Source organism: Trachurus japonicus, chromosome 5 (assembly GCF_045865225.1).
Source record: "Trachurus japonicus isolate A0001 chromosome 5, Traja_1.0".
NCBI lineage: Eukaryota > Metazoa > Chordata > Actinopteri > Carangiformes > Carangidae > Trachurus > Trachurus japonicus.
In genome coordinates, this window is record NC_140911.1 from 4865203 (window position 1) to 4877484 (window position 12282).

The following is a 12282-nucleotide window of genomic DNA, read 5'->3' on the forward strand; positions in this document are numbered from 1 at the left end:
TTAGAGAATAAAGTGTCCTAATGAAAACATGACAAAGCCATTTGACTATCTTGTTCATAAACGATGGTGTCAGGACTTCTCATTTTGACGACATTGACAGTTTCATTGACATGAGTACTTGCTTTTGGGGGATGGACTATCCATTTTGAGCAAGTGACACGCTTTTGCAGGTCATCCACTAGGTTTTGCAGTTTGAAATAATTGTTCTGAGAAATGCACTAACTGTTGTGCAAATGTTAAGAGTGATGTGAGAAAAGCACCAAAGCGATTGAGAAAAACTGTAAGAGTCAATGAGGAGCAGAGACAGACGTGGCTGCACTGGGAGGCTCACAGTTTAAATTCTGTAAGTCTCTCTGCTTTGTTGAGCACATCGTTAGAGAGAGGACAAGTTTGTCTACAACTGTGGAAAAAATCACGTGTGTAGAGTGTAGATTGTGGCCTGGAGCAGCGTGGAAAGAAAACGTTTCAGACAGTTTCAGACAACTTCTCCCACTCTAGCTGATGATGTCACCCACTCTAGCCCGAACATTCAGCGCAATACACACCCATTATAATCTTAACATTTCTCTTAAAATGATCATGGTCATTGAACAGGGATTGATCAAAAACTATAACACCAATCAAAGTGTGGACTAAGACACCAATAGACAAGACTTGTGTCTATATTTTAAAGTTTAAATGGAGTCTCTAGATGAAAGTATGCAAGAGCAGTAGACCTTTGAAAAACTCCAATAATTTGTTCGTTTTTTGACCTCATCCCATTCATTTTCTATGAGACATTTTTTGTAGTTTTACCCGATTGGTCAGTGCCAACAGTAACAGCAGCAGCAGCTTCCACTGACACAAACAGAAGCAGTGTGTTCAGTATCTATTCCTTTGTTTATTGTAATGATTTTTCTACAAAATAAACAGTAAAAGATACAAGAAAAATCTATCATGTAGCGTAATGTGAACTCAGTCTCAAACAAACTGTTAGAGAATATTGAAAATTATTATTTTATCTATTAGCTGCCGTCTGCATGTAGCTGATGAAGAAAACTGCTCTAAAACACAGTAACTGAGACATTGAACATCAGAGTTGTTCTGACACCAAGAGAAGGATCTGAAATCCCTCCGATACTTCCTGATGTGTCACATCAGTTATTAAGAAACATGATAGTTTACATGGTTTATCTAAAAATGATTTCTGCTTTCAAACAGAAGCTCAAACAGCTGCAGCCGCTCACACTGAGGATTTAAACAGAGACAAACACAAGTTTATGATTCATAATGTTTAAAACCTGAAGACGATTATCATCATTACATATCCAACATGTAGTTTTAGCACCTTTACCTCTTCTTCATCAGCTTTTCTTCTTAGATAATAAGAGTGTAAATCTGAACAGAGTGTGGGTATAAACACAGACTGGTCTCGTGAAGCTTAAACAAAACAAAAAAAAACACAGGTGACAAATTCTGTGAAATATTTTATGTGATAGAACAAAATGTGAAAATATCTTGTTTATGTCGACACAGATCTTATTTCATTCATTGACTTCAGGACGTGGGGGGGGGGGGTGTGTTTGAACCTGTTATTAATTTGTTTGCTTTTTTTTTATGATTGACAGATAAATTATAATAGAAGAGAAAATACTTTATTGCAGGTCAATTCAAATGTGTATGCCGCCCCAAAAGCAAGTGGCCCGACCCAGGGTCCCATTAGAAATGTAGAAAAACCTGAACCATGAGCCTTCAGATACTGTGAACGCTGTTTTTCTTCTTAATGCACTTTGAGATATGCCTATGTGACCAAAATGTATATTTTAATTCGTAAGGGAAGCAAGTTATTGCTAATACTGGGCACTATTTACATTTTTTTATGCACTTTGAATGGTGCATGGGTTTAGATATGAACAAGATGTTTATTTTTTATTTCAAAAGTGGAGTGAAGTATCACCACTAGTTTTTTCATCGTTTTTATGCGCTTTTTCATGTGCCTTTGTTAAATGTGACTAATTTTTAAAGGGAAACAATGAATAAACAGTTCTTGTTTTTCAAAATACTTAATCTGTGGTAGTTTAAAACCATTAGTTGCTGGAAATGTCCAGCCCAGATACATTTCTTGGTTTGAAAATCTGGCACAACTGAATTTGTAATAGCCTTGCTTCGTTGTCGACCATTTGCAAAGGTCAGAAATGAGATGATAAAAGATTCAGTGACATTTTTCAGTGTGGAATCAGAACTTCTTCATCTTTATTTTCCCATAAAGTTCCTGGGTCGTGTTTTCATCTCCACCCTCTTGAAGGAGTAGCGTTCCCCGGTGCGTCCGTCCGTCAGGATGTACCACGTGCCCCAGTAGATGCCGTTGGTCACGCCGCTGTAGCGCCCCCGGTAGTAGCGTCCGTTCAGGTTGGCGGCCAGGCAGGAATCGAACCACCAGCCGGCGCCGTAGTAGTGGCCGCAGTTCCCGGTCGCGTAGCGGTCGTGGTCTCGGTCGGCGGTGCTGAAGGCGCGGCCGTCGTGGTTGTAGCGTTTGCTGTAGCTCAGGGCGTTTCCTGCGTCTCCAGAGTACTCGCGGGCCGTCAGACGAAACCTGGAAACAACAGGAGAGAGGGAATCTGTGTGTGTGGAGCAGGAAATACACACAACCTATACACACACCTGTCAAAAAACAAAACACATACGCTCTTTCTTCACTGCAAAAACTCAAAATCTTTCCAAGAATATTTGTCTCATTTCTAGTCAAAACTAATCTATTTCCACTTTAAATAAGACTCATCACCTAAAAATGAACTTGTTTTTAGATCATTTTCACTTGTTTCAAACTAATTTTCAATTGAAATAAGTAGAAAAATCTGCCAGTGAAAGCAAGTTTTTTGTACTTGTAATAAGAAAGAAAAACTTGCTCCACTATCAGATTTTTCTACTTATTTCAAGTGGAAAATTAGCTTGAAAACATTTTAAAGTGTCTAAAAACAAGCTACTTTTTAAAATGTGATGAGTCTTATTTTATGTATAATTAGATTCATTTTGACTAGAAATAAGACAAATATTCTTGGTAAGATTTTGAATTTTTGCAGTGTTGGTGGATGCTGAAGAATCTGTGGAGCTTATCACCAAGTTAAAGGACAATTCCAGCAAAATCCAACCTGGGCTCTAGTTTCCTAATATTTTAGGTCTAAAGCTGCGTTCACACTGGGCCTTTTATTTTTTTCGCTGGCAACAAGTTTACATATTAAGTCGTTGCAAACGAGCGACTGAGCGTTTAATCACTCAGGCGGAAAATCGCTGGGGCTCCGAGCGACAGCGACCGAGCGATTGTTCGTTCTGTCGCTCGAGATGAGAAATCCCAAGTCTCTGGCCGTCAGTCGCTCGTCGCTCAGCGCTGATTGGCTGCTGTAATCTATGCGTAACCAACAACAAACAACTACTGAAACCATGGAAACATAATACAACTCCACCGGTCCGGCAGAGCAAAGCCGGCTGGACGTTGTTGTACGGCGCTTGTGGGACTTCCACTACAGTTAAACAGCGGCAGCAGCTACAATATCAGCCGTGCTGGACCGATACAAACGGGAAGAAAAGAGCGACTCGGAGCGAGGTGGAATTCACTGGAATCGCTTGAATAGAGATAGATAGATAGATAGATAGATAGATAGATAGATAGATAGATAGATAGATAGATAGATAGATAGATAGATAGATAGATAGATAGATAGATAGATAGATAGATAGATAGATAGATAGATAGATAGATAGATAGATAGATAGATAGAGAATACTTTATTCATCCCTAGCAGGGAAATTCAAGTTAGTCCAGTAGCTCACACAACAATGACAAAAAAGATGAACACAAAAAACATTTTAACAAGTGTTATATAAAACGATTGCAGCAGGAACAAATGATCTCTTAAATCTTTCAGTTCTGCAGGTCAGGGAGATGAGCCTTTTGCTTCGGCTGCTCCTCTGACCTGAGAGGGTTTTGTGTAGAGGGTGTTGGGGGTCACCCAGGATGGTCTTCAACTTACACCCCATCCTCCACTTAACCACAGCCTCTACCAGCTCCGCTCCCTCCCCCATCACAGAGCTACATTTTTTGATGAGCCTGTCTAGTCTGTTCCTGTCCCTGACCTTGATGTTGTTACCCCAGCAGACAATAGCAAAGAATGTAACACTTGCAATGACAGACTGATAAAACATACGCAGCATTACATTACATACATCAAAAGACCTGAGTCTTCTTAAAAAGAAGAGCCTGCTTTGTGTCTTTTTGTACACATCATTTGTGTGTACGGACCAGTCCAGCCTGTCATCAAGGTGTACTCCAAGGTACTTGTATGACTGAACCCTCTCGATGTCCACCCCATCCACAGTCACAGGCCGTAAGGATCTTTTGGACCTGCCAAAGTCAATAATCATTTCTTTGGTCTTTGATGTATTAAGCAACAAGTTGTTCTTGTTGCACCAGACTGTGAACGCCCCCACCAGGTCCCTGTATTCATCTTCCTGTCCCTTCTTCACACATGCCACTATGGCCGTGTCGTCAGAGTACTTCTGAACATGGCAAGATTCAGATGTGGATGTGAAATCTGCAGTGAAAAGTGTGAAGAGGTAAGGTGAGAGCACAGTACCTTGTGGTACTCCTACACTGCTCACCACTGTGTCTGACATGCAATTCCCCAGCCTCACATACTGTGGCCGCTCTGTAAGATAGTTATAGACCCACAAGATGATGGTTGGATCTACACCCATCTTCTCCAGCTTTCCTCTCAGAATACTAGGTTGAATTGTGTCAAAGGCACTGGAAAAGTCTAGAAACAGCAGTCTCACATATCGCCCAGGTTCATCCAGGTAAGAGTAAATCCGATGCAACATGTAGATGATTGCATCGTCCACCCCAATGTTCTCCCGGTATGCAAACTGCAAGGGGTCCACAGAATGCTGTACTTGAGGTCGAAGGTGGCGAAGTAGTAGTCTCTCTGAATGACGTCATCAGAGCGATTAGATCTGTTGAATTGTTCCAAACTGACGAGCGACTGCAGCTGAGTGACAGAGCCATTTTTTTGGAGCGACACGAGCCACAGCGACAAAAATAAAAGGAACCTTTACAGAATGAATCTGAATATTTTCTTTTTACTGTCTCCTGTTCTGCAGTAGTTCTGTCTGTCCCTGCATCACCACAGCAGCGATGAATGGGAGCAGACGGATCTTAGGCTGTTTAGGCTGTTTACATCCCATAAAACAGACAACATCAGATGTCTTCAAAGATACACCGAGGGGTGTTACCTTCAAGAAAGAGGACGTGTTTGTAAACGGAGCTGGAATACAAAGTCTAGCGAAGTTTCACGTAAGAGTCAAGTTGACAGTTACTGTAAAGGGAACATATTATGCTTTTCCAGCTTTTCAGACTTATAAATATGTTTAAAATGTTGGCTTCTGGTTTAGAGGATGTTGGAAGTGATATATCATTAGGTTTATGCATTTGGAGGTGAGCCCTGCTAGACGTTTTGGAAACACAGCGACGATGGTTCTGCATCGCTCCCATTCTACGCTGCTGTGGCGATGCAGGGACAGACACAACTACTGCAGAACAGGAGACAGTAAAAAGAAAATCTACATATTCATTCTGTTAGAGCTAAAATAGTATGAAACTAGAGCCCATAGGTTGGATTTACCTGGAATTGTCCTTTAATGCAGCAGAATAGTGATTCTTCATTTAGGCTACAGAAATAACCCTCCAGATAAACCTGAGTTAGTTTAAAGGGGACGTATTATGGAAATGTCACTTTCTGAGGCTCTTTAAAGGGATAGTTCACCCAAAATTGAAATTTCACTCATTATCTCCTCCCCCTCATGTGGACTAAGGGCTGGGAGAAGTTTCAGAGTCCTCCGTGGCTTCTCTGAGTTACAGGGGGTCTCGGCGTAGCAGTGCATGTCCATATAACGGTTGCAAATGGATACCAACTGTCTTCGTAACAAAAAGACACACCAAAAAACATCCAAATACCTCCATGCTGCTCGTATGTAATGTCCGTCTTGTATTGAAGCCCCGAAATGCAAAATTGTCCATAAAAAAATTAAATAAGTCTATATTTCAAGCTTGTTTGCAGTGGAAGCTCCTCTTCCTGGTCCGTCCAAATCTCGCGAGATTTGCGCCAGCGTCAGTAATCGCACTGACAAGCAGCATGGAGGTATTTGGATGTTTTTTGGTGTGTCTTTTTGTTACGAAGACAGTTGGTATCCATTTGCAACCGTTATATGGACATGCACTGCTACGCCGAGACCCCCTGTAACTCAGAGAAGCCACGGAGGACTCTGAAACTTCTCCCAGCCCTTAGTCCACATGAGGGGGAGGAGATAATGAGTGCAATTTCAATTTTGAGTGAACTATTCCTTTAAGTTTAATTTCTGATCTTTTTTCTAAACTTTGGTCTGACAGTTATTATATTCAATTACTCTAGAGAGAGTGGACTCTCTGTGTGTGTTTGACCTCTGTGCCTCCGAGGCCACCCTGAAGTTGCTGTATGTGGCCTGGCGGCTCTGGTGGTGCCAGTCCTCCAGCTCGACCCGGAGCTGGTGCTGCCCGGAGGAGGAGGAGGAGGAGGAGGAGGAGGAGGAGGAGGTGAGGGCGGACAGGGCAGCGTTCCCCAGCCAGTGCTCTCCCTGCGGACTTCCAAAGCCGTCCCGGTATTCCTGCCACGTCCTGTTGAAGTCCAGCGACCCGTCCTGGCGGCTCTGGATCACCGTCCAACCGCCGCCCGCCGTCTCCATGTCACATTTAGCCTGAACCACAACAACAAGGAGGACTTTGATGTCACAAAGCCACAGGTCCACAGATAGCAGGCTCATCTCTAAAAGCAGCCAGCGCTCGTCTCTGAGTTTTATGAGCGCGGTCGGTGGATCTGAAATACCTCCAGAGCCGCTCGCTGCAGGTCGGGCTGGATGGTGTAGATGCCATTCTCTTTGATGCCGAGCCTGTAAATCTCTGCACAATCCTGAGGATGCAGCTTCTCCACGGGGGCCACTGCATGGGAAACACACACACACACACACACACACACACACAGTGCATCTTCTTCTTTTTATGTAATACAGTAAGAATTTACATTACAACAATGCATGCAACCATACATCAGTAAGTAGTGGTCGGATCTATCTCTCTATAACTGGAGTAGAAAATGCAAAGAAAAACATAAAACAAGATAAAACAGAAAATAAAACAGAAATAAAGAAAACAACAACATATCAAAAAATGAAAAAATATGTGTATATGTTCTTGTACATGTTAGGAAATATTTCTTATCATCGGCGAACTGCAGCCGCCGTGTCGTCATTTCCTTTTAACTTAATTGGCACTTAGGCTTTCCATAGGAAAAACTCTGTCTTTGTACCAGTGAGTTAGAGTGGGAGGTTTCTCACTGATCCAATTAAATAATGTACATTTTATTGTTTTGTTATTGTTCTTTTCACATTATTAACTCTACAACTATTTAAAGGTGCAGCCTCAACAGGAAACTGTACGAAAAATATTGCTGTCATTTCCTTAGATACACACAACCAGAACTTAGATATTCTTGACACAGTGTTGGGCACATTACTTTGAAAAAGTCCCAAAAAAGTAACTGAGTTTGAAACGTAACGTACAACTACATTATAAAAGTAATAATTACCCGGAAAAGTAACTATTGTGTTACTTTTTTTTTTTTTTAAATAAAATGCTCAAATATGTCTAATTACTTGGGCTCCTCCTCCCTAACCCTCCTGTTTATCTGGAACTAACCGACTCACTCAGTATTCCTCCACACAGACAGGTGGAGGAATACGGAGTGAGTTCCGGATAAATGTCTTTTTTCTGACCAGTAGATGCACTGAAAAGAAAAAGTGTATATAATGTAGCTACACTTTAACAGGTGTATTATTATTTTGTGACAGGACGTCTTGAGTCGAGTAACAGAGCATTTTATTGTCAGTAACTTTTGTCACAAACCCGTAGCGCCGTCAGTCTTGCCATTATTGCCGTCACTGTTTTTGACACAATGCAACTTTATTCACCTTATATCGACCAGACAACAACACCTGAGTCATGTGACCCCCCCCCCCCCCCCTCACCTGTAGGTGGGTGTTGTGTGATGCTCCTCAGGAAGAGCAGCAGGTCTCTCTCTCCGTCTCTGCCCACAGCTGCACTCTCTGTCAGAGACCAGACCATCACAGGGAGGAAGAGGAGGAAGAAGAAGAAGAGGCTTCTAGTGTGTGTGTGTGTGTGTGTGTCTGTGTGTGTGTGTCTGTGTGCATGTGTGTGTACACATAGTTCTTCTTTGCAGTTAAATTCCTATGCACTCACCTATGACCGACACTTAGCAGGCCTCATTCAGGTTCTGTTTACTATGTGTGGGGGAGTCGCTGCACTGGCATGTGTGTGTGTGTGTGTGTGTGTGTGTGTGTGTGTTGCTCACCCAGCCTCTTGGCCATGGCTCCGAGGGTCTGGCTGTGACAGTGGAGGTCACACTCGGTCAGCACGGCGGCCATCAGGGCCAGGATGGCCCCTAGAGAGCTGCTGTCGGGGCCCCCGGGGCCCCCGCTCTCCTGCACCGACCTCATGCAGCGCTGCAGCTGGACCAGACGCTCTCTGACGCCCCCGGCCTGCAGCAGAGAGACACAGAGACGACAGAGAGACGACTGTCACGACGAGACAGATCAGTGAACGAAGCCTCGCTGTGTTAAAGCAGCAGTAAGCGATCCAGTGGTTTTGGCTAACTTCCTGTCAGCAGATGGAGTTAGCAGTCCCCGCCCTCGTCCCTACGTCACCACATTCACGCGCATAGGATACAAGGAAAGTTTTCTCCTGGTCTTACAGCAGAGCAGAGTGACTGACAGACCCGTGTTTCAGACCAAACACTCTATAGAAGTGATTGCTGTCGGAAGATACAACTATTTAAGACTTATATTAACACAAACATTCACCTTACTTCTGCTTTAAAGTGGAGGCAGCGTCCTGGAAAACCTGGAAAACCTGGAAAGTAGTTGACCAGTTTATTCCAGTCAAATGTCCTGGAAAAGCTTGAGTTGTTCTGGAAAATGATGTACCACATGGTGACATCAGCTACCAGAGCTAGGTTTGACTTTTTCAGACCCCACCAAGGATTTATTTTCTAAAGAAAACTAGAGACTTTGAGTTGATGAGTGTTTCCGGTGAGTGACAGATAGAGGAGCAGCACAGAGCTGGAGTGGCCTGGTTTAAACACAAAAACAAAAATGGGTAACCTTTTAATTTACAGGCCGCTAGTTAGGTGATAATGTCAAGAAATAGCCAAGAAACAACGATTGATTGCATAGAAATAGCTGAGAAAAGAAAAGCATGCGTAATCTTTTGCCTTTATGAAAAACATGACATTACTATGAAATTTCTTTCTTTTCTTGGCTATTTCTTTACATTATCACCTAATTAGCGGCCTGTAAATTAAAGTGTTACCCAAAAATGTTGTTCTATGATAAATTTGTCATAATTTCCAGGGCCGGCTGCTGCGGGCGCATGATGTCTGTCCGACTACCCATTTCTCTGACCATACATTTCTTTATTTTTGCGTCCATTAGTCCGACCTCCCACTTCTCCGACTTAAGTAGCCCTAACCCTTAACCTTACCCTAAACCTAACCTTAACACTGTAGAATGGGTAGTCGGAGAAATGAGCCGTCGGACTTTTGGGCAGTCGGACTGATGTATGCTCCCCGGCTGCTGTCTGGCGTGAACACCCTATATGCGGTTGTTTGAGGCAATAACCGCATGGGGAGGGCAACACACACCTTCATTTGAAAGCCCCCACATACTCGAGTACGCGCGGTCGTCCGCTGGACCCATCCATGCAAAGCTCAATTTTTACGACCGCGCGGACTTCGCGTACGCGTGTCACGCAATAGACTGCTTGGTGGGAAACCTTCACATCGACCTGTTTTTAATGTGACACCGTACGCTCGACTATGAAACCTCAAACTTCCGCGGACAGTACGCGCACAGTCCGCCCGTCTATGTGGGAGCCTTAACACATAAACATGTTCCACACTGTTTTCCTGACAAAAATTAATTCAAATATACTTTTCAGTCGCCCATAATACGCAGGATGTTAAATTCATTCAGTGTTGTCTTACTACTGCTGCAATAAACCTAAATAAAGAGATTTGTTCAATTCATCCATCTTTATTATATGCATGTGTGATTTGGTGTTTTCTCTTGGAGTGTTTTTGGGGGCCACAAACGAAATCTTGTTTAGGGGCCACCAAAATCCTAGGGCCGGCCCTGATAATTTCTAAGTATGTCAGAGATTAATCCATAGATGAGTCAGAGTCACAGAATGCACATCAATCAGATTTCTGGGGCTGAGAGAGGAAGAAACAGAGAAACAAACAGGTTAAATGTACAAAATGTGTGTGTGATTGTGCATCCACTGGTTTGGAGGGAAGGTGACATCTCGGTGGCATCCGTCTCTTTACACTTACATCATCAGCCTTTGTGATCACGTCCCTCTCTAACTGGACACCTGTTGCTGCATGAGCTCAGCGCGGCCGTCTGACCAGGACATTTTTAAAGCAGCAGGTCTGGTTTTATCCTCCTGTGATTGCTGAGAGAGTGGCTGGCTGCTCCGCTCTGTGAGCCGCTGCCAACTTTAGTGAGCCGTCGTCCCCCAGAGAGACGAGGCCGGGCCCCGGGGCCTCACGGCTCTCAGCTACTACGCTGCTGCTCAGTTGTTGTTGGCACACGTGAACGAACCGACCGAGGCTCAGGGTCAGAGACAGAGTCAGAGTCAGCTGATGGATCTGAACCTCTTCACTGTCCTCTGCCTCCAGGGCTCTAGACATTTTGGTTCCCTAGAACGAATCGCCTTGTTTTTTACAACTAGTACTACCGGGTAGAAAACCAGTTTGGTTATATTTATCTAATTTTTCATGTCACTATATCACAGTTTAGACTAGGCTAATGTGATGTTTGTAAAGTCTATAAAACCAATGATTGGACAAACGTTATATTTCTGTGTGCATGTTCTTGTAATTAGTCATGGTTATCGTAAATCGGCAGGGCTAACGGTTAGCTACCTGTTTAACTTAAATAACTCAGTGACTCAATAAACGGTCCAAGAAAAAATATTTTCTCCAGCGGATATCTGAGTTCCAACATGACTGAGCTAACTGGAGTAGTTTCAAGTCATGTCCGACAACAGGGGGGTTTTAACAGCTGACGTCCTGGTGTTAGCTTTGCTACCGCCGTTAGCTTTGCTACCGCCGTTAGCTACTGCCGTTAGCTTATACCGCCGTTAGCTGTCCCTGTCAGCTGCAGCCACTGATGCTTTCTAGACACCGTGATTCCCCCAAAACTGAATAAATAGCACAAATAGCAACACAAAACACACACACACAGAAATAGTAATGTTTCTTCAGTCATTTCAGATTTGTCTAAACAGTGACAGGGCGTGAAAAACATGATATATAGCTAAATCCTCGTTCGTTACTACTGTTCTCATTCAAATTATGTGCTGGTTTTCTACCTGGAAGTAGTTACAAGGAGTTAACTGGAAACAACATCATTTAGGACATTTTTACAGCCTAAACAGTCCTGTATTGAATTTACCTGGGGCACGTGATGCACGCAGACGTGACCAGACTTGCCTAAATGAGGTAGTTTCCAGTAAACTCTGGACTATCTCCCTTCAGGACACTTGGATTGCAGTGGACGAGCAGTGTGGAGGAATATTAAATGGTTGTTGTGTAGTTTTATGGACGTTTTTGTGTCGGGCCCTATTAATCTCATATAAAGTTTTGGTTGGACTAGGAACCGGCCTCCCGGGTCTCCAGATGCACTTTGAGGAATAAAAAACTACTCCGGAGTATTCATCAGCATGAAGGGGAGTCACATGACTGAATTTCATTTTTTGGTGAACTATTCCTTTAACTCTCATTGTACATGTGCAATGACAATAAAGTTTATTCTACAAGATCTGTGAACTGATGAAACTCCTGTCACCTACCTTGGGCTCCGTCCTCAGAGCTGCAGCGTCCGACACGGCTGGAGGTGAAGCCCCCGTCCTGCAGGCTGCTGCTGCTGCTGCTGCTGTCCCGGTCTGACCCTCACAGGCCACCGTACCCAGCCCTGAAACCCCTGCAGCCCCTGAGCCGGGCTGGGGGGGCGCCGCCACCAGACTGTCTCTGCAGGGCGGCTGCGTGCAGGCCGGGGAAGCATCTAAACACAGCAGCGCTCCCACGTACAGCGACAGCAGCAGAGGAAGAACACCGAGGGAGCCCAGAGGCATCATGGGAA

At 43.8% G+C, this 12282-nt stretch overlaps 1 protein-coding gene across 1 annotated transcript; it reads right to left on the bottom strand.

Annotated features, from left to right (window-relative positions):
• Positions 1–2221: 2221 nt before the first annotated feature.
• LOC146986857 (fibroleukin) lies at positions 2222–12277 on the bottom strand. The gene is made up of 6 exons (XM_085775729.1): positions 11993–12277; positions 8433–8619; positions 8089–8166; positions 6891–7003; positions 6470–6762; positions 2222–2572 (listed from the first exon to the last, which is right to left on the bottom strand). The coding sequence occupies exons 1-6, from the start codon at positions 12275–12277 to the stop codon at positions 2233–2235; spliced, it is 1296 nt and encodes a 431-aa protein (XP_085631855.1). The 3' UTR covers positions 2222–2232.
• Positions 12278–12282: the final 5 nt, after the last annotated feature.

Coding starts and splice junctions, on each gene's coding strand:
- LOC146986857 (XM_085775729.1), bottom strand. CDS start 12,277: ATGATGCCTCTGGGCTCCCTCGGTGTTCTTCCTCTGCTGCTGTCGCTG. Junction 7,004..8,088: donor CACACAACACCCACCTACAG/GTGAGGGGGGGG, acceptor TTTCCCATGCAG/TGGCCCCCGTGGAGAAGCTG. Junction 2,573..6,469: donor GTGGCCTCGGAGGCACAGAG/GTCAAACACACA, acceptor TGTTGTTTCCAG/GTTTCGTCTGACGGCCCGCG.